The sequence below is a fragment of the Panthera uncia genome, chromosome X (genome assembly GCF_023721935.1).
Source record: "Panthera uncia isolate 11264 chromosome X, Puncia_PCG_1.0, whole genome shotgun sequence".
Classification (NCBI taxonomy): Eukaryota; Metazoa; Chordata; class Mammalia; order Carnivora; family Felidae; genus Panthera; species Panthera uncia.
The window spans coordinates 84,371,927-84,392,116 of NC_064817.1; the positions used below are offsets into that span (position 1 = coordinate 84,371,927).

Below are 20,190 nucleotides of genomic sequence, written 5' to 3' on the forward strand. Positions count from 1 at the left end.
TCCCTTCCCTTCCCTTCCCTTCCCTTCCCTTCCCTTCCCTTCCCTTCCCTTCCCATTTTACTGCCTTTCTGGAGATTTCCTTTCCTTCCCTTCCCTTCCCTTCCCTTTCCTTCCCTTCCCTTCTCTTCCCTCCCTGCTTCCCTATCTTCCTCCCTCAAACATTAATTGGATATCTACTATTTGCCAGGAACTATCATAGGTGATAGAGATACAGAGGTTAGTAAGATACATGTCTTACACTCAAGAACTCACGGTTTAGCTAGAAGGACACAGTAAAATGTCTTAAATGCTATAATAGTGGTCTGTACAGGGTCTCTAGGACACCAAAGAAGGAACAATTAATTATGCTTATAGAACCCAGGTGACTCTACCAAAAAAAAAGTGCTACTTGAGCTGGATCTTGAAAGAACTTGCAAAACCTGTTTCTTTATCTAGAAAATAGGGATGAAGGTGAAAGGCAGGGGAGGGATGACAGTACAGCAGCAGGCTTAGGAGAGCGAACAGTCCATGCTGGGGAGGAGGATGGAGGGCTCCAGAAGGGACGTCTCCAAGGGGGAAAAAACATAAGAAACCAATAAAGGCCACCTGGGTGGCTCAGTTAGTTAAGCATCTGACTTTGACTCAGGTCATGATCTCATGCTTCGTGAGTTCAAGCCCCGCTTCAGGTAAACATGAGCCCTGCTTCGGGTGAGCCCCGCTTCTCTCTCTTTCTGCAACCCCCCCCCCACAACAAAAAAGAAACCGATAGATTATCTGACCTGTTTAAATCTAAGGAAAGGACTTTTAATAGTTTTGGTGGAAATTTGGGGGGTTAGTAGTAATACATTAAAAAAAAATCCCCAAATGAGGTAATAATGAACTTCAATGAAAAATTGTAAATGTACCAGAATCATAGTATATATATATATATATATATATATATATATATACTAAGTTCCACAGCTGTGAACATTTGCATACTGCAAACTTTGATATAACAACAACTTGTGCTATAGCTATTATCAGGAGAATGTGGGTGGGGGGTGGGTATAAGAATACAATCTTCACCTTCCAGGGTAGGAAGTCATCAAAAAAGGACAAAAATTGGAGAATTAGAACAAGCATAATAGAAACATGGGGGCAAATATCAAGATGATTTAAAAAAGAGAGAGAGATGAGTGGTTGCCTCTAGTGAATGGGACACAGAGATGGGGAGAGGAGAAGGAAGGGACTGCTGTTTCTTTGCTAGAAGTCTAGTTGAATCATTTCACTTTGCAATTTACACGCATGGATTCCTTTAATCATAAAAAGTCGAAATAATGATCAACGAACTCAACTAGCCTCTTATCTCAAAGTATAAGATGTTCAGTCTTGTTTGAAGGGAGGCAGATGGGGACGGGCCCCCTGGAGCTCAGACAGGGTCCCCCAGGGACAGAACTTTAGTGCTGGAAGGTCTGGTGCTCAGCTGGGTCATCTCACATTTGTTGGGTTGTTCCATAGACTGATCTAATAAACCAGATGCCTGTTCATGGAAAGGGGCACATCTTTTTCCAGTGGTCGGAATGCACGAGGCTCCTTGGTGAGCATGGAATCTGTGGGAGAGGTTTTTAGGGAACTACTTCACCTATGCTCTGAATAAGCCTGGTGAAACATCCCTGCCTGTAACAGAGGTCATTTCTCTGGTTACCAGATTGTAGCTCCACAGGTTTTCATTGGTCAAGAAGATGCCCATTGATGGGGTGCCTGGGTGGTTCAGTTGGTTGAGTGTCTGACTCTTGGTTTTGGCTCAGGTCATGATCCCAGGGTTGGGGGATCAAGTCCCACATTGGTCTCCATGCTGAGTGTGGAACCTGCTTGGGATTCTCTCTTTCTGTCTCTCTCTGCCCCTCCCCTGTGTGTGTGTGTGCATGTGCATGCGCATGTGCCCATGCACGCTCTCTCTCTAAATAAACATTTTAAAAAAGCAAAAACAAGAGAAGATGCCCATTGAAAACCCACTTCTCTAAGCCCCATTTTGAAAGTGACCCTCCCCCCCCCGTAGGCATGTCTTCTTATGTGTATCAATGGGAATGGGTAAGCAACATAGTCAAGCCAGTCATCTTTCTTCTCCCCCTATGAGTCTGGCCGAGTTCTTGGGGTTTCTGGGCTCTACAAGTCATTTTCCCACTGTATGAATGCTCTAGATATTCTGCACTGGTCACAAATGCACATGTAAAAGGCAGACAGTACATTCCACTTTACCAACCAGCAGCTTATATCTTCCAGATCCAGAAGTTGGAATCATTTTGGGGGCATTGGTGGGCACCGTAGTAGGTGCCACCATTATCATCTCTGTTGTGTGCTTCGCAAAGAGCAAGGCAAAGGTGAAGTCAAAGGGGAAAGGAAGGAAGAGAAATTCGAAAACCACCACAGAACTTGAGTAAGATCTTATTTTGTTGCCTTTACTTGACAGCCAGCTCTTCCTAAGTGCTCTTTTTAGCTTAACATGTCGGGGGTATCTTTCTGCTCATTCTCACTGCTTCTATGGAAGAACGATGATGGCCACCATTTCTTGAGATCTGTGTGCCAGACTCTGTTCTAAGCGCTTTATGTGTATCAACTCATTGAACCACCGCAACAACCCTTTTAGGTCTAAGAAAATGTGTTAATATATCATGCTGATATACTCGTCTTTCTACCAACACGGTCATAAAAAAATAATTTTTCATATTTTTCCTGGAACAAGAGGACCATGAAGGCAAGAGTGCCTGTGGCCCATGGAAATCGGCATGCGGCTCTGCCCACAGCCCACTCTCTTGGCCACTCTGCTATTTCTTCTTGAATGTGTATCACACTCGTTCCTTTGTTTCTGTCTCCATTTCTATGCTTCCACAACTATGTATTGTATTGTGCACAACTATGTATGTATTGTGCTAGATAGAGTGAGAGCTAGCAGTGGCTCAGAGCCATGGATTTGGCCCTCAAACACATTATTTAGACCCTTTCGTCCTGACATTAGTTTTCCTACCTTTTGAATACTGGCTTTTCTCTCTTGAACTCTCTTTATATTGTTGAGATCTATCCTTTCTGGTCAGGAGACAAAATGAACTCATGGTCTGACAATGAGTCAGAATATCAGAAATCACAGAGGTCTTGAACAGTTTGGAACCCATGGTCACTGAAGCGACACAACCTGTGGTTCCATGTGAAATGGCATACCCTAACTCCTTCTTCCTTGGGCCTTCTTCCTGCAGACCAATGACAAAGATAAAACAAAGTACAGAGTGCGAGGTCATACCAGCTGAAGACGTTACCCACCTAGAAGCGCGTCTGCCACCTTCCATCCATGAAAATGAACCTGATACCATCCTGGGACCAGATTGTGAGCCTAACCCCAAGCCTGAGCCTGTCCAGGAGCCTGCCCCACAGCCTGCCTCAGGTCCTGAGCCTGTTCTGGTGCCGGAGGTTGAGATAGAGCAGGAGCAGGAGCTGGAGCCTGAGCCTGAGCCTGAGCCTGAGCCTGAGCCCGGGATTGGCATCCAGCCCTTGAGTGGCAAGGAAAAGGGAGTGAATAAGCCATAGGCCAGTAGCCTAAGTAGTGTTCATCACTAAGGAACCCATAATTGGCATTTGGAATTCAGCTGACATAACCAATCTCCAACCACCTCCCTCCATTCTAACCAACCCTCTTCTAACAAGGTGCTCCCACCATCAATCCTAAATAAACAGGTCAAGATAACTACTAAATAAGCACAAGGGTTCCTGCATTATTACCATTTTACTAACATGTAAGCGTAACTAAGGATAAGGCATGTGATTTCTAATTCAGTTGTAAGTGTTTTGCAGCAACACCTACGTTGTATTTCAGAAAACCATATTTCTCTATTTTTAGCTACACTTTGTTACATTCCACATGCACACATGACAAGGTGGCATTAACTGGGGTCCATATTATTTCTATGATCAGCCGTCCAGGCTTCCCTATTCATTTTCACATTTCACATTGGCCCCAAAGACAAGAGTTTACCAGCATTCTGTCATAGATTAGAAAAAACAATCCTCAAAAATTCTGGAGGAGAATAAGTAAAGGGTAAATCTTAATTGGTACATAGCATTTAAAACTAGGTCTTGAAATCAGTGTTTCATTTATCACATTAGATTTCCCAAGGACCCACCCTGCTATACAGTATCTTGAGCATAGCAACATTTTTAAATAACCTAAATTTTAAATTGAAAATAATGTACAGGTAGTACATTCCAGGTAGTAGACAATTCCAAATAGTATTTTCCTTTGGTGAATACACATCATAGGGGATGTACAATTTCACTTTTAATGAGATATTACGTTACTACTGTGTCCGATGCTATCTACTTTGGAAGGGCCAGAAATGGGAAACTGTTGTAAATGAACACCTAAGATCTATTTTAGATAATCTGAACTAATTTTTTGATCTGTTTCACTGTTGGGATATTCCACGTGAATAGATACTATTCTTGTATAAATGCTAAATATTAACTAAAGTGCATTGATGTCACCTCTTCTCCACCTGTTAAAATATCTTTTCCATTGATCATATTTTACCCACGTCCTACCTTGAAGAAATTTATAGGTAGACTTTTTCATCTGTAATCAGAGTTTCTATCTTATTTTGAAGTTCAATAAATAATACTAATAAAATCTTACTTTAATGATCTTCAGGTGAATGTTTTATTAACATTATTGACATATACTTTACATACAATAAACCACACCTATTTCCAGTGTATAATTTGATGAGTTTTGACAGATGTAGATACACCCATGAAACCACAATTTAAATAGGGAATTTCCAGGGGCATCTGGGTGGCTTAGTTGGTTAGGTGTCCGACTTCAGCTCAGATCATGATCTCACCTTTTGTGAGTTCGGGCCCCACATCAGGCTCTGTGCTGACAGCTCGGAGCCTGGAGCCTGCTTCAGATTCTGTGTCTCCCTCTCTCTGCCCCTCCCCTGCTCACAACACTCTCTCTTTCAAAAATAAACAAAAATAATAATAAATAGTACATTTCCATCAATCCAAAATGTTTCCTATACCATTTTGTGCAATCCCCCCATCACACTGGACCTAGGCAACCACTGATTTGCTTTTGATCATTAGAGATTAGCTTTGCCTTTTCTTGACCTTTGTATAAATTGGATCATACAGTATGTACTTTTTTTGTATCTGACTTCTTTCCAAGGTGAATCGTTTTTAAATGAAATAATGAATCTCTAACTTACCACATCCAGATTTTCATGTAGAGAATTTTCTTAAGCTGTGAAGCCCTTTACTTACTTAAAAAAAAATTTTCTTTAATGTTTTTTGAGAAAGAGAGAGAGCATGAATGGGGAAGGGGCTAATAGAGAGGGGGACACGGAATCTGAAACAGTCTCCAGGCCCTGAGCTGTCAGCATGGAGCTCGACACAGGGCTTGAACCCAGGAACCGTGAGATCATGACCTGAGCCAAATTTGGAGGCTTAACCAACTGAGCCACCCAGGTGCCCCTGTGAAGCCCTTTATGTAGAGATCATACTTGTACGTTAATTCATGTAGAGTCTTGTTTTAAGGTAGGTTGAACTTAAAATTAACATTACACATGTCCAGAGCCATGGAGAGAAATAATAGCTTTTACTTAGGTGTTTTCTTTAATGTGTCAATTTTCAGCTATCCCCACTCGCATGTGCACTCTTGCTCTCTCAAAAATAAATAACATTCAAAAAAATTTTTTAAAAGGGGTGCCTGTGTGGCTCAGTCAGTTAAGCATCTGACTTCAGCTCAGGTCATGACCTCACAGTCAGTGGGTTTGAGTCCCACATCAGGCTCTGTGCTGACAGCACGGAGCCTGCCTGGGATTCTCTCTCTTTTCCTCTCTCTCTGCCCCTTCCGTGTGCTCTCTTTCAAAACAAATTAAAATAAACTTAAAAATATATATATAATTCCATTTGTATTAAATATAATATTATGATATACAGTGTCTGATGGGTCCAGGAAGCAAAATAATGAAGGTTTTAAGAATGATCTAATATTTAAAGATTAAAAACTAAAACACCAGCTGTGTGTAAAAATCTCAATGACCAGAACACCAAGGTAGCTGTAATTCACCTATCTCTTCCACTTTTATAATAGAGGCAAATCAGAAGAAAAAAGACTAATACATAATAGTTAATTACTACACCCCCAAATTTCTGATGGATCAGTGCTGAGCAGGAAAGAAGTCACTCTTGGTGGTCTTTTAGAGCTCTTTCCTTAATAACACTGTTCTGTTCAAAATACTGATGAATAGTTCGATCAGTGGTTTTCAACTTTTTTTGAGGTCACAGATCACCTCAACAATCTGCTGAAAATTCTGGACCCCTCTCCATAGAAAAACATTTATATACACAAAGTGTCATGTACAGTTTTAGATGAATTAAGACTCCCTGGATCCAAGATTAAGAGCTAGTAACTTAGATAAAAACACAAAAGGCACACTTAATAAATCTGTGGATGCCTTCCTCCTGTGGGGGAATGGTTATGATGCTGTGTGACTCAAAATGATCTCCATAGCCTGGAAGCTGAGTTGAAATCAACAAGAATGCAGGGGAAAGACTGGATTTGAAAATATAGAGTACAGGGGTGCCTGGGTAGCTCAGTTAAGCTTCTGACTCTTGATTTGGGCTCAGGTCATGATCTCATGGTTTGTGAGTTTGAGCCTCACGTCTTGCCCTGCGCTGATGGTGCGAAGCCTGCTTGGGTTTCTCTCTCTCTCTCTGCCCTTCCCCTGCTCATGTCCTCTCTCTCTCTCTCTCTCTCTCTCTCTCTCTCAAAATAAATAAACTTTAAAAAAATATAGAGACTGCATGTTGTCCATGCAGAAACCTTAGCTGGGCAAAGTTGGGATGTAGGTGAGGTTAATTTGAAGTGGTATCTTTGGATCTCTCCTTTCAGTACCCTTCCTAGCCATCTGGTGTCTTATTTTCCAAATGCCCAGGACTCTCATGCAACTACTAGCTCAGTGACCCACTCAGTTTTGCATCCCTCAGGCAGAATTAATTGCTCAGGACCTACCTCTACCCTTGATACCATTTAAAAAAAAAGCAGCTGTTTGTTCTGTGACCTGTTCTTGTCTAGTGAACATGATCTTTTATCACCCAGTGATGTCACTTGGAATGATAATGAGTTAGCTCTCTTTTGAGTATTTACCTTTTAGAAGGAGATTCTTGAATACAGATAATTACTTAATCCAAAGAGTCTAAATGGTGGGGGCTCTTGGGTGGCTCAGTCGGTTGAGTGTTGGACTCTTGGTTTCAGCTCAGGTCATGATCTCGCGGTTTCATGGGTTTGAGCCCCACATCAGGCTCTGCACTGGTAGCGTGGAGCCTGCTTGGGATTCTCTCTCTCTCCCTCTCTCTCTGCCCCTCCCCACTGCTCTGTCTCTGTGTCTCTCAAAATAAATAAATAAGCTTAAAAAAAGAGTCTAAATGGTGGGAAAAGAGTCTAAATGGTGGAATTTCATGCACTGGAACAATCCAGAGGGGAGAGACTTCCGGGAAAAGGACCCTTCTCAGCTCTTCTCACATTAAACCATATGGGTTAACCATCTACACTACCTATGCACAAGGCCAGTCTGGATAAGTGCAACTTTCATTTCAGTGTCCTTAATCTCCTATTACCATTTCCATAACACACCATGTATTTGTTTGTGATCAGTCCTGAGACCCTATAAAATATTAAATCACAACAAAATTTTCACTAAATTTTACTTGGGCAGGAAAATGGGCTCATGTTGAAGAGCTTTCCAATAAGGGAAAAGAACAAAAGTGAATCAGAAAATAAGTAATGGAATAGATCATTACCCAAACATTCTGATTACATGTCAGCCTAATTCTCAGAGAGGGTACTACCAGATTTATTTTGCTGTAGGTTGTTAAAATTTAAGTGGGTGGTCCCAATCAAATCCCAAAGCAGCCTTGGGTTTCATAATCATTCACTTTGCACTACCCAAAAAGACTTCCGGGGACTTCTCTCCTCTGTTTCTGTATTTAGCAACTAGGATACGCTCAAGTAAACAGAAAAGCTTTTTGGTTATAGGCCCTTATTCTCCTCGAATTCATGTTTATTCAGTCATCTACTGGATATTTATTGAATGACTACTATGAACCAGATATGGTGATGGGTGATACAACGGTGAGCAGAAGCAGAGCAAGCTCTTGTCCCCGAGGAATTACAGCTTGGCTAACTATGACAAATCCTGCATATGATCAACAGTAGTGTGCTGACTGCAGGCGAGGAAGCCTGGGCTTTGGTGTTGCACTGGGGAGGGCCTCCAAATCACAGTGGTCTATGAAAAAGGGACTAAAACATAGTAATTCTTGCCCAAATGGCTAAGGAATCATGTATGGATATCTTCAATATCCTTCAGAGTACCAGGTGAAATTTACCTCCAATATTGTATGCTGAGAAGTTAATATTTGCAGCTCTTTTTAAAAAAATTTTAAATGTTTATTTATTTTGAGAGAGAGCAAGCAGGGGAGGGGCAGAGAGAGAGGGAGACACAGAATCCGAAGCAGGCTCCAGGCTCTGCGACATCAGCACAGAGCCCGACCCGGGGCTCCAATTCATGAACCACGAGATCATGACCTGAGCTGAAGTCAGACATTTAACCTAACGAGCCACCAAGGCGCCCCGATATTTGCAGCTCTTACACTGGCCACTGTGTAACTCAAGTTTGATGAACTTTCAGTAAGGAAAGGTGGAAGAGCTAGAAGGGAGCTTTGAGGTAATAGCACTTGACCTTTTTCAACTGCAGCACCTCTGAGGGTAATAACACACACCATGTGTGTTATTGTGATGGCCTATTATGGGGTAGAGGTGGGAGATAATACAGAATTACCTTCTTAGTTGGGGAGGCAGGAAGGGGTAAATGTAGTTTTAAAAAGCTGGATCATTCTGGGACGCCTGGGTGGCTCAGTCGGTTAAGCCTCCGACTTCTCACGGTTCGTGAGATCATGACCTGAGCGGAAGTCGGACGCCTATATGACTGAGCCACCCAGGCGTCCCCAAACCGTAAGTTTTAGTAATGAAAAGATCATTTTACAATGTCTATGTGCGGGAAAACAAGTTAGAGGGTCTTATGAAAGGTTTAAATCAATCAATAGTCAATAATCTTGTCTTTGGAACTTTGGTTTCAAAACAAGGCAAAACAAAGAATTAGAGATGTTAATGTTAGGGTTCCAGGAAACCAAAAACAAACCACCAACATAACTAAAAGCAAAGCACGGGGGCGGGGGAGCAGGGGGGAGGTGTTACAACTAACAGGTTATCAAAATGTCATAGTACTTTCCATTTGGTCCATTTTTTGAATAGAGGTCAAAAGAAAATGGACCAGGATCGAGGAAAGCTAGATTCCTCTAGCTCTGGGTATCTTCTCAACTATACAGTGGAGATGATTTTTGCTTTCTTAAAGGCTGCAGTGGAGAAGGGATTATAAATATTTATAAACTATATAGTGTGGTAGAACTATACTGTTGTAGAAACCACCTCCCCTGATAACTGACTCAATATTCTTTTTTTTCTCTTGACTGGGTACTCTTAACCTTTTGGCGAGTCACAGATCCCTTCGAGGATCTGATGAAAGCTACAGAGCCCTTTTTGCAGAGAAATGCACATACAAATTTTTGCAGAACTGTGAGCCTGGAGCCATAGAACCCAAAACAAGGAGCCCCCACTCTGTATCAGATTTGCTCACAGATTGACCTGGGGGCTCTATAGTGTTAATAGGACACAGAAACAGAAAGCAGCAGGCACAGCCATGTAATGAATTCATTGTAGTCGGTATAGTTAAGAAACTGGGAAATCAAAACACAGGGGTCATACATTTACATTGCTGTGTCTAAAATTATGAAGTAAAATGCTGATTTACCCTGAATATCATAAAACTCAAATTGCAGGTTCCGTCCAAGATACTTAGAATTTTTTCCACTGTTCCTATTTGCTCACATCTTTCAACTTCTTTCCAGTTAAGCTTTGCAATTAAAATTCTTTTTCTTCAGTTCATTTGGAAGTGACTATAAAACCTGCTGACATTAAATCAGCTTCATCTCTATTGGGTTTCCTTTATGAACAGATAACAATCTGATCAATATCCAGTGCCCCTAACAACCTTAGTTTATACAAATCAGTGATTTATTGTTAACAAACCACTTCACTGAAAATGCCAATAGCCCACAACTTAACTGAGGCTTGGTTCCATCTGTTTCTTATTAAAGAACGAAGATCAGTTTTTTTTTCACACCCACAAAGCCTATTACCTCAGACTAATAAAGTCAGCATTTACGAAGAGTAAACGCCTTCAGACCAGACAGGCCCAATTAGACACAACTCTCTGATCACGCTAAAAAGGATTGGAAAGAAATGATTTCCCCTGTCATCATTTTTAACCCTGGCATTCAATAAACAGAAGTTTAATTCCTTAAGAAGATGCCTCCCTGATTAATATTTGTAAAGATCAGCGCTCACAATATTTATGTGAGTTTTGCCTATCAACGACATGGTTCACGTTTACAAAACTCATTTTAGCTACTGGGTTGTTAAGTCTCTGACCCCAAATTAATCCAAGTTTGTGGGCTCACCTGGATCACTTACTTTAAGCAATATTTGCAGCATAAGATTTAAATTAAAAAAATAATTTGAAGAGCCACTTGGGAGTCCATTAGAGTTTACGACTGGTAACCATTTGAGTTGTTTCCCTAAATTGAACTCAAGGTTCCACTTACTTTCTTTTGCTCCACATTTAATTAGCAATTCAGAAGATGAGTACTTTTAAAGATTTTAGTGGCAGTTCAAGCTTCATGAATTTTATGGACTTTGGAGTCGGCAAAAGTGAGAAATGTCTTTATGAAGGATTTTAAGGCTTGCATGAGTTTCTAACAGATTTGAAAGAAAAACTGGAAGATTCTAACAACATTTTATTTTTGGTTTTTGAAATACAAATCAGAACTCATTTTTGTTACATGTAACAAGCTTGACATTTCTTTGCAGTACAGGACGGTGACTTAATATAGGTACTTTGAAACTCCCTTTTTAAAAACAACACATTTTATTTTGGAAGAAAAGGGCTTATTAAAAAGATGCATGGGTACACAGGCTGTTATTTTTCATTATATTTTAGTGTTTATGAATTCCGAACTTGGGTAGCATGCCCTCCAACGGAAAATTTGGTCCTTTAAAATATATACGTATTCCTCCTGTAACAAAAATAAAGTTGCAGTGTACTGTTGAGAAAAACAAATATTTGGTATAGGCTTCTGAGTGAGCTTGAGAGACAAGTCAGGATGTGTTTTGACCAGACAGAGGGAACATTCGAAAACCTCCCTAGGAACTCGTGGTGGGACAAATGGCCTGGTGCTACTGGGGTTGTTCTGCCTCACAGGGGACTTGAGGGTATGCGAGAGGGTGCCAAAGACTCACAACAGCCACAGAATTGCTTACTCAAAATTAACCAAGATTCAGTACATAATCATACGCAACAAGAGTAAAACAATCTCAACAATTAATCTATGCCTGGAAAGCAAGTTGCAAGCTTGGACCAAACACCTCAGCAGGAACGATACTCGACAGATTTATAGGACACTGAAGATGAGAGAAGACCTCCATCATCTGCAGATGGTGCCTTGGGCACGAGTACATTAGCTTCCAGGGCACTGGGGACAAGCACAAGACGCACACAGGAAGAATGAATCTGAGCTGCTTAACTTTCCACCATCCTCTTGAGTATTAAACCCAGGCCACCTTTGGCCACTTGCAGTGGTGTCTTTTCTTCTTTATTCTCAATGTAAATACTTGCTCCTTGGGACACCAGCAGTTTTGCTTCTTCCACTCTCTCTTCATCACAGGCTAAGTGTCTGGAATTGAAGACCACAAAGACTGATTACTCCCTACCAACTCCATGTAACGATGAGGATTTCCTGATACATGGTCTGAACTGCACATTATTAGGGAGTATAGTACCAGGGTATTTAATCAGGAAAGGAAAATCAATTTGCCTGGGAAGGACCGCTTGTAAATTAAAATTCAGTGGAATGGCCTTGTAATACCTGATCATAAATCATAATTCTGGACACATTACAGGACAAGAAGGGATTGAAATGCCAGCCTAAGAGCAACTTCCATGTTTTATGGAGATTAGGGTGTTTTTTAATTTTCTAATTTTTGAATTTTTATTTATTTTTTTAATGTTTTTAAAGTTTCATTCATTTTTCAGAGACAGAGAGCGAGCACAAGCGGGGGAGGTACCGAGACAGAGGGAGACACAGAATCCGAAGCAGGCTCCAAGCTGTCAGCACAGAGCCCCATGTGGGGCTCAAACCCACAGACTCATGAGATTATGACCTGAGCCGAAGTCAGACGCTTAACTGACTGAGCCACACAGGTGCCCCTGAGATTAGGGTGGTTTACACCGAATGCACACAATAATTCAGGGCTAGAATTTAGAAAAGCCCCAATCTGTATAACAGGCTAATAGCAAGTTGTGTAGTTTAAATTTTTCAAAGAACCATTTAAAAGATTTTACCTCATTTGATCCTTATATCCACCTTGTAAGTCAGCACAGTACTATTATCACCATTTTACAGTTGAAACTGTGACAGAAGTTAGAGTCCTTGCCTGTGATGACACAGCTGAGCAGTAACTGAGGGAGAAACTTTGGCAGGCACTTACAGTTTATCAGGCAGGGTGTTAGGCACATCTCATGTTATTTTATTTAAGCCTCAAAACAATGTAGTGGGGAAGGAATTATTCTTCTCATATTACAGATGAGGAAAGTAAGACTCAGGAAGGTTAATTTACTTCTCCAAGTTACCTAATGTAAGTATTTGATATAGTTGGTTAGGTGGCTAAGCTTGAATTGAGTAAACAGTCTCCAGCTATCCCTCAATCCTAGCCTCTTCCCAGGACCCTTTCCTGCCTGACTCTTCGGGTTCCTCCTTGTTATGGAGAAAAGAGCTAGAAATTGCAAGTCTTTCTAAACAGAGTCACTCAGGACTAAAGAAAAGATTTTTATTTATGTATTTATTTTTTTAATGTTATTTATTTTGAGAGAGAGAGATAGAGATGAAGACCGAATCCCAAGCAGGCTCTGCACCATCAGCACAGAGCCCCATGTGGGGCTCGAACCCATGAATCGTGAGATCATGACCTGAGTTGAAAGCAAGAATCGGACACTTAACTGACTGAGCCACCCAGGTGCCCTGAGAAAAGACTTTTAAAACTGAGAGTGAAGTGGTGCCTGGGTGGCTCAGTTGGTTGAACATCTGATTTTGGCTCAGGTCATAATTTCACCGTTCATGAGTTCGAGCCCAGCATCGGGCTGTGTGCTGTCAGCAAGGAGCCTGCTTCAGATCTTCTGTGTTCCCCCCCACCCTGCCCCTCCCCTGCTCTCTCAAAAATAAACAAACATTTAAAAAACTTAAAAAAAACTAAGAGTTAAGAAAACGGTACTTAAAAAAACTGAATCTCACTTTAGACTAAAAAGGAGATTCATAGAATTTCTGGTTCAAAAAAGTCACCACCCAATAAGGAAGAAAAGTAGCTAAGTAATGCAGAAAAAAATACCAAGGCAGAGGACGGCCTCAGGTCACACATGTAAAGCAATTCCAGATGGATTTGACAGTAACAGTAACTGTCAACCAAAACCAATGCAATGTTAAAAAAAAAAAGCCTATAATAAAATATAGTTAAGTATTTAACTAACTTCAGGGTGAGAAAGGAATTTCTATTCCTGAGGGAAGATGACTAGGTTTGACTGCTTAGAAGTTGAAAAACTTCTGTTCTTTAAAACAATAATGAACATGGACAAACTGGGAAAAAAACAGTTTCAAGTAACACAGCAGGTTAACATTTTTAGTATGTCAATCAAGGGAGCTTAAAAAAATCACTAAAAATAATTTAATTCCCCAAAAGCAAACAGATAAAGGAACCCAAAAAGGTACAAGTTAGAGAAGAAATCTAATTAGTTGAAGGCATTAAAAAACGTTTAACCTCCCTGAAAATGAAAAAATATAAATGATAACTACGAGGCACCATGTCTGATAGAACAAAAGGATAGTTCTAGTGTTGGTGAGGGGGCAACAGGCACCCTCAAACTGTTGCTGGGAGGGTATAATGATACAATTCCTCTGGAAGCAACCTGGCAATACCTAGCAATACTCTTAAAATGTGTGTATTTGTTGACTCAGCAATCCTACTTCTAAGAGTCTATTCTAAGGTAATTATAAGCAAGAGGGCCAGAGATTTTTGTATGAACTTGGTCAATGTGGCATTATTTATACTCGTGGAAAACCCAAAAAAGCTTAAATGTGCAGGAAGAGGAGTGATTAAATTTTGGCACATCCATAAAATGGAACTGCATACGGCCATTCAAAAACATTTTAAAAATAGCAACATTGGAAATGCTCATGATATACTAGGTTAAAAAAACAAGATATAATTACATACATAGCATTATCCCAATTTTGCAAACAAATTTTTTTAAATATGCACATTTGTGTACAAAAGAATGGGAGGAAATATATAAAAAATGACATAGGGAATTTTAATTTTCATCTTCACACATCTGTGTACTTTACCTTTTTTTTTGGTCATACACATGTATTACATTTCCAAGCAGAATAAAAAAAGAAAACGATGTGTAATTAGTGCAAGAGGGCTAATGTCAAGGAGAATACAAATGACTGCTACTTGTCACTTACAGAGGAGTGTTACCCTCAGTGTCTTGGATATTTGTGGATGCTTTGTAGTACAGAAGGATATGAATCATCTTCAAGTTACCCTTGGCTGCCGCCCGGTGCATTGCTGTAGCCTCGTAATGGTCCTTCGCATCTGGATTAGCCCCGCCTTCCAGTAACATGACAGCAATCTGGACCGATGGAGGAGAAAACAACGCAGGTATCAGTTTGTGGCCATAGACAGCTTTAAAACTCAAAAACGGCAGCCAAGGAATGGAACCCTACCTCATGTCTGTTTTTGGAAGCTGCATAATGTAGGGGAGTACAGCCATTTTGGTTGACTGCATTCACCTGGGCACCTTTACCCAGAAGAGCTTTTACGATCTCATCCCGGCCAGCAGACGCAGCAATATGAAGTGGAGACCAACCTGCCTGTGAAAGAGGTAGGCAGCACAAAAACGGGGGGGCGGGGGAGGGTGGTAGAGGAAAGGCACAGGGATTAATACTAGCATGCAGGTAAGGTTTACACAAAGCTGTGTGTGAACGGTTTAAGAAAATAACATTCTTTTTCCCTCATTAAGCACTGCAGAGAATGTGGGCAGTAGATGCATACAAGAGGGGAGAAAAACCACCCATAATCCCCTAACAAATAATTATATATATATACACACACACACACACACACACACACACACACACACACACAATGTGTTCTCAAATTGGGATGGCAGGATATAAAGTTCTGTGAGTTTGCATTTCCCACAATGTCCACTTATCGTTTTGTTGTTATTCTTTGGATTTTTATGTTTATTGCTTGCATATTACTTTATTGTAGAGATATTCATACTGTATTCAACCATTCCTGCATTAAATTGTTTTTATTTCTTGGCTATTATAAGTATTATTTCAGTGAGTATCCTTGAAGAGGAATCTTTGCCTACAAAAAATTCCATCCTTATTCTTCACAAGTTTTATCTTAATAGAGCCAATATCATTACAATAAATCTCTCTATAACAACAAAAGGATATCCAAGCCCTAAGTATTCAGGTCGTATTCACCAAAAACAAAACAAAACAAAAACAAAAAACAACAACAACCCCCCCCCCAACTTCCCAACATAATAAAAAGGATTTGTAGTATTATAGCCTTAATCTGCGTGTTAACCTTAACCTCCAGGGTATGAATGGCAGAATGAACATTCTAAAATAAGGCAACCTCTAGTCCTGTGCCTGGTCACCAGGGCCCCTTGCTGTGACTGCCTAGTCATAAAGGTTTCAATTTTGTTTGTGAGCTTAATACTCAGTTTTCAGTGAACACTAGACTAGAGGCTACAGATAACTTGGGCATTTATCAACTCTGCCTGGTCCTCACATCGTCTTTATCGTTCACAGGCACTCCAAGCTGCAGCAAGAATTCAACAATTTCGGTATGTCCGGCTGAGCAGGCCCAATGCAATGCGGTTCTGCTGTCCTGCACGGGAAACAGAGAAGTGAGGAGATCAACATTCTTGAGATGAAATAGAAGGTAAGAAAGCATAAAAAATTAATATTGAGGCCAGCAAACCTACAGTTTGGAAACAAGAAGTAGAGAGCCCTGGACCCTCAGGTCCTTAAACTATATTACTTATTGCTGTAAGAGACACCAAGGTTTTAGTAACATGGAGGAGAATCCACTGACAGGTGTAATTCTGTGCAGAATACAGCCATGAAAATGGCAGAGCAAGAAACTGATTTCAAGGCTTGGCAGAAATAGAGCTTTGGCTATTTACTGTTATATTATTTATGTTCTTTTATACCAGGCACTGCACTAGGAGTTTTGCAAGCATCATGTCATTTAATCTCCATGTTCCTGTACAGTGGACATGAGCCCCATTTTACAGATGAGGAAACTAAGAATCCTCAGGGTAAGCAATTCGTCCAAGGTCACATAGCTATTAAATGGTGAAGTTGGGACACAAACCCCTGTCTGACACAAAATTTCTAGATACTCTGGTAAAAAAAAAAAACAAATCTTAAAAAAAATTTTTTTAATGTTTATTTTTTTGAGAGAGAGAGAGCACAAGAGCAGGGGAGGGGCATTGAGAGAGGGAGACACAAAATCTGAAGCAGGCTCTAGGCTCTGAGCTGTCAGCACAGAGCCCGATGCAGGGGTGGAACTCGCAAGCTGTGAGATCATGACCTGAGCTGAACTCAGACGCTTAACCAACTGAGCCATTCAGGCCGCCCAAGAACAAATGAATCTTATGGGAAAGAAATGTCTATACAACTAGTTGAGATTATCCACATAATCATTTAAAAATCATGCTACCCACAAAATTAGACAGCAACGTTGCTTTTAAAAAATAATAAGCTAGGAGTTAGTCATTTCTCTCAAAGGGAATTTCCTTTTTGCAGTGACAGCTGTATTTCTTAGCTCTATGGAAACGAATGTGGTATTTCAAACTTTATTACAAAATAATTTCAAACACATAAAAATAGAGGGAATATAATAAAACCCATATGCTTATCACCTAGATTTAGTATTTTGTCATATTTGCCTCACTTAGTTTCCTCCATGACATTTAAAAAAAACAAATCCTAAATATTATGACTTTTCATCCCTAAACATTTCAGTATCTAAAGAAGGATGCTGTCTAAAATAGCTATGAGACCATTATTACACCTATCAAAATTAACACTAACTCCTTTGTAACATCCAAAGCTCAGTCTGTATTCAGATTTCCCCAGTAGTCCCCCAAATGTTTTTTTAACAGTTGCTTTGTTTCCATGAGGCTCCTTACAAGGCCCATAATTTGCATAGGATTGTTGGTTCTTAAGTCTCTTGATCTTAAATAGCTTCCCTCTTTTTTATGCCACTGACTTGATGAATAGATTATTAAAACTTCATTTGACATTATTAAGTTAAATTAAAAGTATTAAAAACGATCAGACCATAATGAAAGTAAACTAAATAAAGATAAGGCCATTTTCAGGTTAAGCAATAAAGGAAAGTTCCAGAGTAAAGTCTCCTGACTTCTACTCTTCTCAAAGACACAAAATGGGGATTCACAAGTATGTGACGCTGTCTGGCTAGTGCTTAGCTGGGTGCCTGTCATGTAGAATGCAATCTATAAATATTTGTTGGCTTGTTGAGGTCACAGTGAATCTCTCTAGAAACGCAGGGTGAAAAGCATGGGGGTCCCTTGAGCCGAAGAGCAGATTTCCCAAAGTCCATTCACTTTTGTTCGGCCTCCGCCTAAGAATGCCCCTTCACCCTCTAAGAAAATCTCACTCACCCTTCAAGGTTTAACCAACCTTCTCTCCTTTGCAAAACCTTTCCAAGTCTCAGGGAGACTGAATCAGGTCCTGCCATTCTATGTTCTGAAAGCCCCATGTAAACTTCTCTCCTGAGTATTCGTAGGACAATGCTACCGGACGCATGATCCAGGGTTACTTTAACAACGTCTGCTTCTTCCACTCGACTTATCCCCAGCTCCTACTAAACTGCCCGCCAGAGAATTGGCTTTCGGTTACATATGTTTCATTGTATACATTTACTAGAAAAAGTAAACAAACACATTAAAAAAAAAAAAAGCCTTCCATCTCCTCCTCACGGGTATCTCAAAGAGTAGGCATTTCTGAGAAACGCGGTAAACGTTCTAGAAATAGCCAAAATTTAGCGTGCTTAGTATGGGCCTCCTCTTCCCCCAAATATTTGAGGTTTACGGGGCTAGCTCCTACCGCCCGATCCCGAGTCCTGAGGTGACCCCGGGGAAGGATAGGGCGGCGGGGGCGGGGATCTGGCCCTCACGGAACCGGCCTCCGTCTGGGCCAGGCCAGGCGGCCACGTTGGGCCTTGTCGACACGGCAGCCTGCGGAGAGGCCCCAGCACTCCTTTACCTGGTCCGTTCTAGTAGCCAGGGATTTATCAGCCAGGATCCTCTCCTTCAACTCCTCCAGCTTCCCGCTGTAGGCCAGGTTGCAGACCATTAGGTTAGATACACACCCCTCCATTTCGCCTTTCCAGGATCTCCGTGCAACACCGGACCAACGACCGCCTCACGTCTCCAGCCTTGACTGCCAATCAAAAGAGCCGACAGAGTTCCACCAATCACTGATCTTTCTCGTGCCTTTGCCCCTTTCCCACCGCGGGGCGCCTCTGGGAGTTGTAGTTCGAGAGCAATTCCGGGAGGGGAGGCTCCTTTGAGGCGGTCGCCGGCTCTGCCCCTAGCAGCGCGGAACTACAAGTCCCAGGGTCCTTGCGGCCGCCGTAGTCAAGTGGCCGGTGGAATTGGCCCAGGATGACAGCTGGAGAATGGAGTCAGGTACGGGGAGCGGCTTCGTGTGGAACCGGGGTGGGTGGTCACTGTTGGGCCATTGAGTCGGCCACGAGAAACGGGTACAGGGTCCTGGCAAGAGAGTTATGGGAGCCTGAAGGTCCTGTCCCACGGGGGCCCTGTGACTTGCAGTGGCAGGCGGAAGGGACAACAGTAGGAGCTGAGGACTACCTCCTGAGCTTGTGTGGATGGCTGTGGCTACCCTCCCCCTCTCTGCCGCCGCCAAAGGAGTGGAAAGAAGTAGGGGTTAATTATTCTGACATATTGGCGGAGCGGCATCAGGGCAGAATTCTGTAACAGCAGTGATAGCATATGCCTCCATAGTAAGGTGATGTGCCAGGGTGATGCCAAAGGCAGGGTGTGAGGCCGTAAGAGCCACTTGATATCTAATTGACCTCGGTGAGTCCATGGCCTGGTGACATCACAACTCGATGAGAGTCTTGATATTGTGGTATGGTGTTGGCCCTTTAGTGTCATGATAACAACGATGGCCTGGAGGCTTTGCTAGAAATATTAAGCTAATAGTGTTTCTATTTATGGAAATCCCAAATAGTGCCATAGCAGAAGAGATGCAAGGCTTATCCTTTATAGGCATATTCAGGAGGGCGTTATGCCAAAACTAGGTAATGATAAGAATACACTCAAGAAAGAGACTGATAATGTTTGTATGTATCCTGTTATAGTGTAGAGCAGGGCTTGGCAAACTTTATGTGAAGGACCAGATAGTAAATATTTTAGGTGTTGCAGGCCAAAAAGCAAAATTGAGGATAATTTGTAGGCACGTATATAACAAGACAGAAAACAAATTTCAACAAATGTTTATTGATGGAATCCAAAAATAAAATAATAGTTGAGTACTTGTTTTGTAATACAGGACTACTAATAAGAATAATGGAATTCTTTTTTTGGGGGATAACATTTGGTTTAATTGGGGATTACAGTCAGTGTTCCCCATCGTAAGAATCATGTCAAATGTTCATCTGTTAATGCTGATCCGTAATGAGATTTTTTATTTCATCTTTGTAAACGTCTCTTCGCATTGATAGGTACTGCCAAATACTGATATCAACCGACAAACATACCCTTGTTAACTTTTATTTGACTTTTTAAATTTCAGCATAGCTTTAGTTTTATAGAAAAGTTGCAAAGATAGAGCAGAATTCCTGTGTACCCTTCACCCAGTTTCCCTTACTGT

General features: G+C 41.2%; 3 protein-coding genes across 5 annotated transcripts in view; 2 read left to right on the plus strand and 1 right to left on the minus strand.

The window, feature by feature from the left end:
• Positions 1 to 4,652, plus strand: part of VSIG1 (V-set and immunoglobulin domain containing 1) — a 38,199-nt gene extending 33,547 nt beyond the window's left edge. For both annotated transcript variants that reach the window (XM_049644159.1, XM_049644160.1), the window contains 2 exons: positions 2,245 to 2,398; positions 3,213 to 4,652. In XM_049644159.1, the coding sequence (XP_049500116.1) occupies positions 2,245 to 2,398; positions 3,213 to 3,540 (482 nt within the window). In that variant the 3' untranslated portion in view covers positions 3,541 to 4,652. The remainder of the gene's footprint in view (positions 1 to 2,244; positions 2,399 to 3,212) is intronic.
• Positions 4,653 to 10,905: 6,253 nt separating this feature from the next.
• PSMD10 (proteasome 26S subunit, non-ATPase 10) lies at positions 10,906 to 18,743 on the minus strand. 2 transcript variants are annotated; one of them, XM_049644162.1, is made up of 5 exons: positions 18,559 to 18,742; positions 16,052 to 16,150; positions 14,965 to 15,111; positions 14,704 to 14,870; positions 10,906 to 11,859 (listed from the first exon to the last, which is right to left on the minus strand). In XM_049644162.1, exons 1-5 carry the CDS (start codon positions 18,670 to 18,672, stop codon positions 11,706 to 11,708), a joined length of 681 nt encoding a protein of 226 aa, XP_049500119.1. In that variant the 5' UTR covers positions 18,673 to 18,742; the 3' UTR covers positions 10,906 to 11,705. The 2 variants fall into 2 exon arrangements, with proteins under 2 accessions (XP_049500119.1, XP_049500120.1); XM_049644163.1 differs by having other exon boundaries at positions 11,769 to 11,859; positions 14,783 to 14,870; positions 18,559 to 18,743.
• A 166-nt stretch (positions 18,744 to 18,909) lies between these two features.
• ATG4A (autophagy related 4A cysteine peptidase) overlaps positions 18,910 to 20,190 on the plus strand; it is a 63,239-nt gene continuing 61,958 nt past the window's right edge. Inside the window, exon 1 of the mRNA XM_049644161.1 lies at positions 18,910 to 18,983. Coding sequence (XP_049500118.1) covers positions 18,974 to 18,983 — 10 coding nt within the window. The 5' untranslated portion in view covers positions 18,910 to 18,973. The remainder of the gene's footprint in view (positions 18,984 to 20,190) is intronic.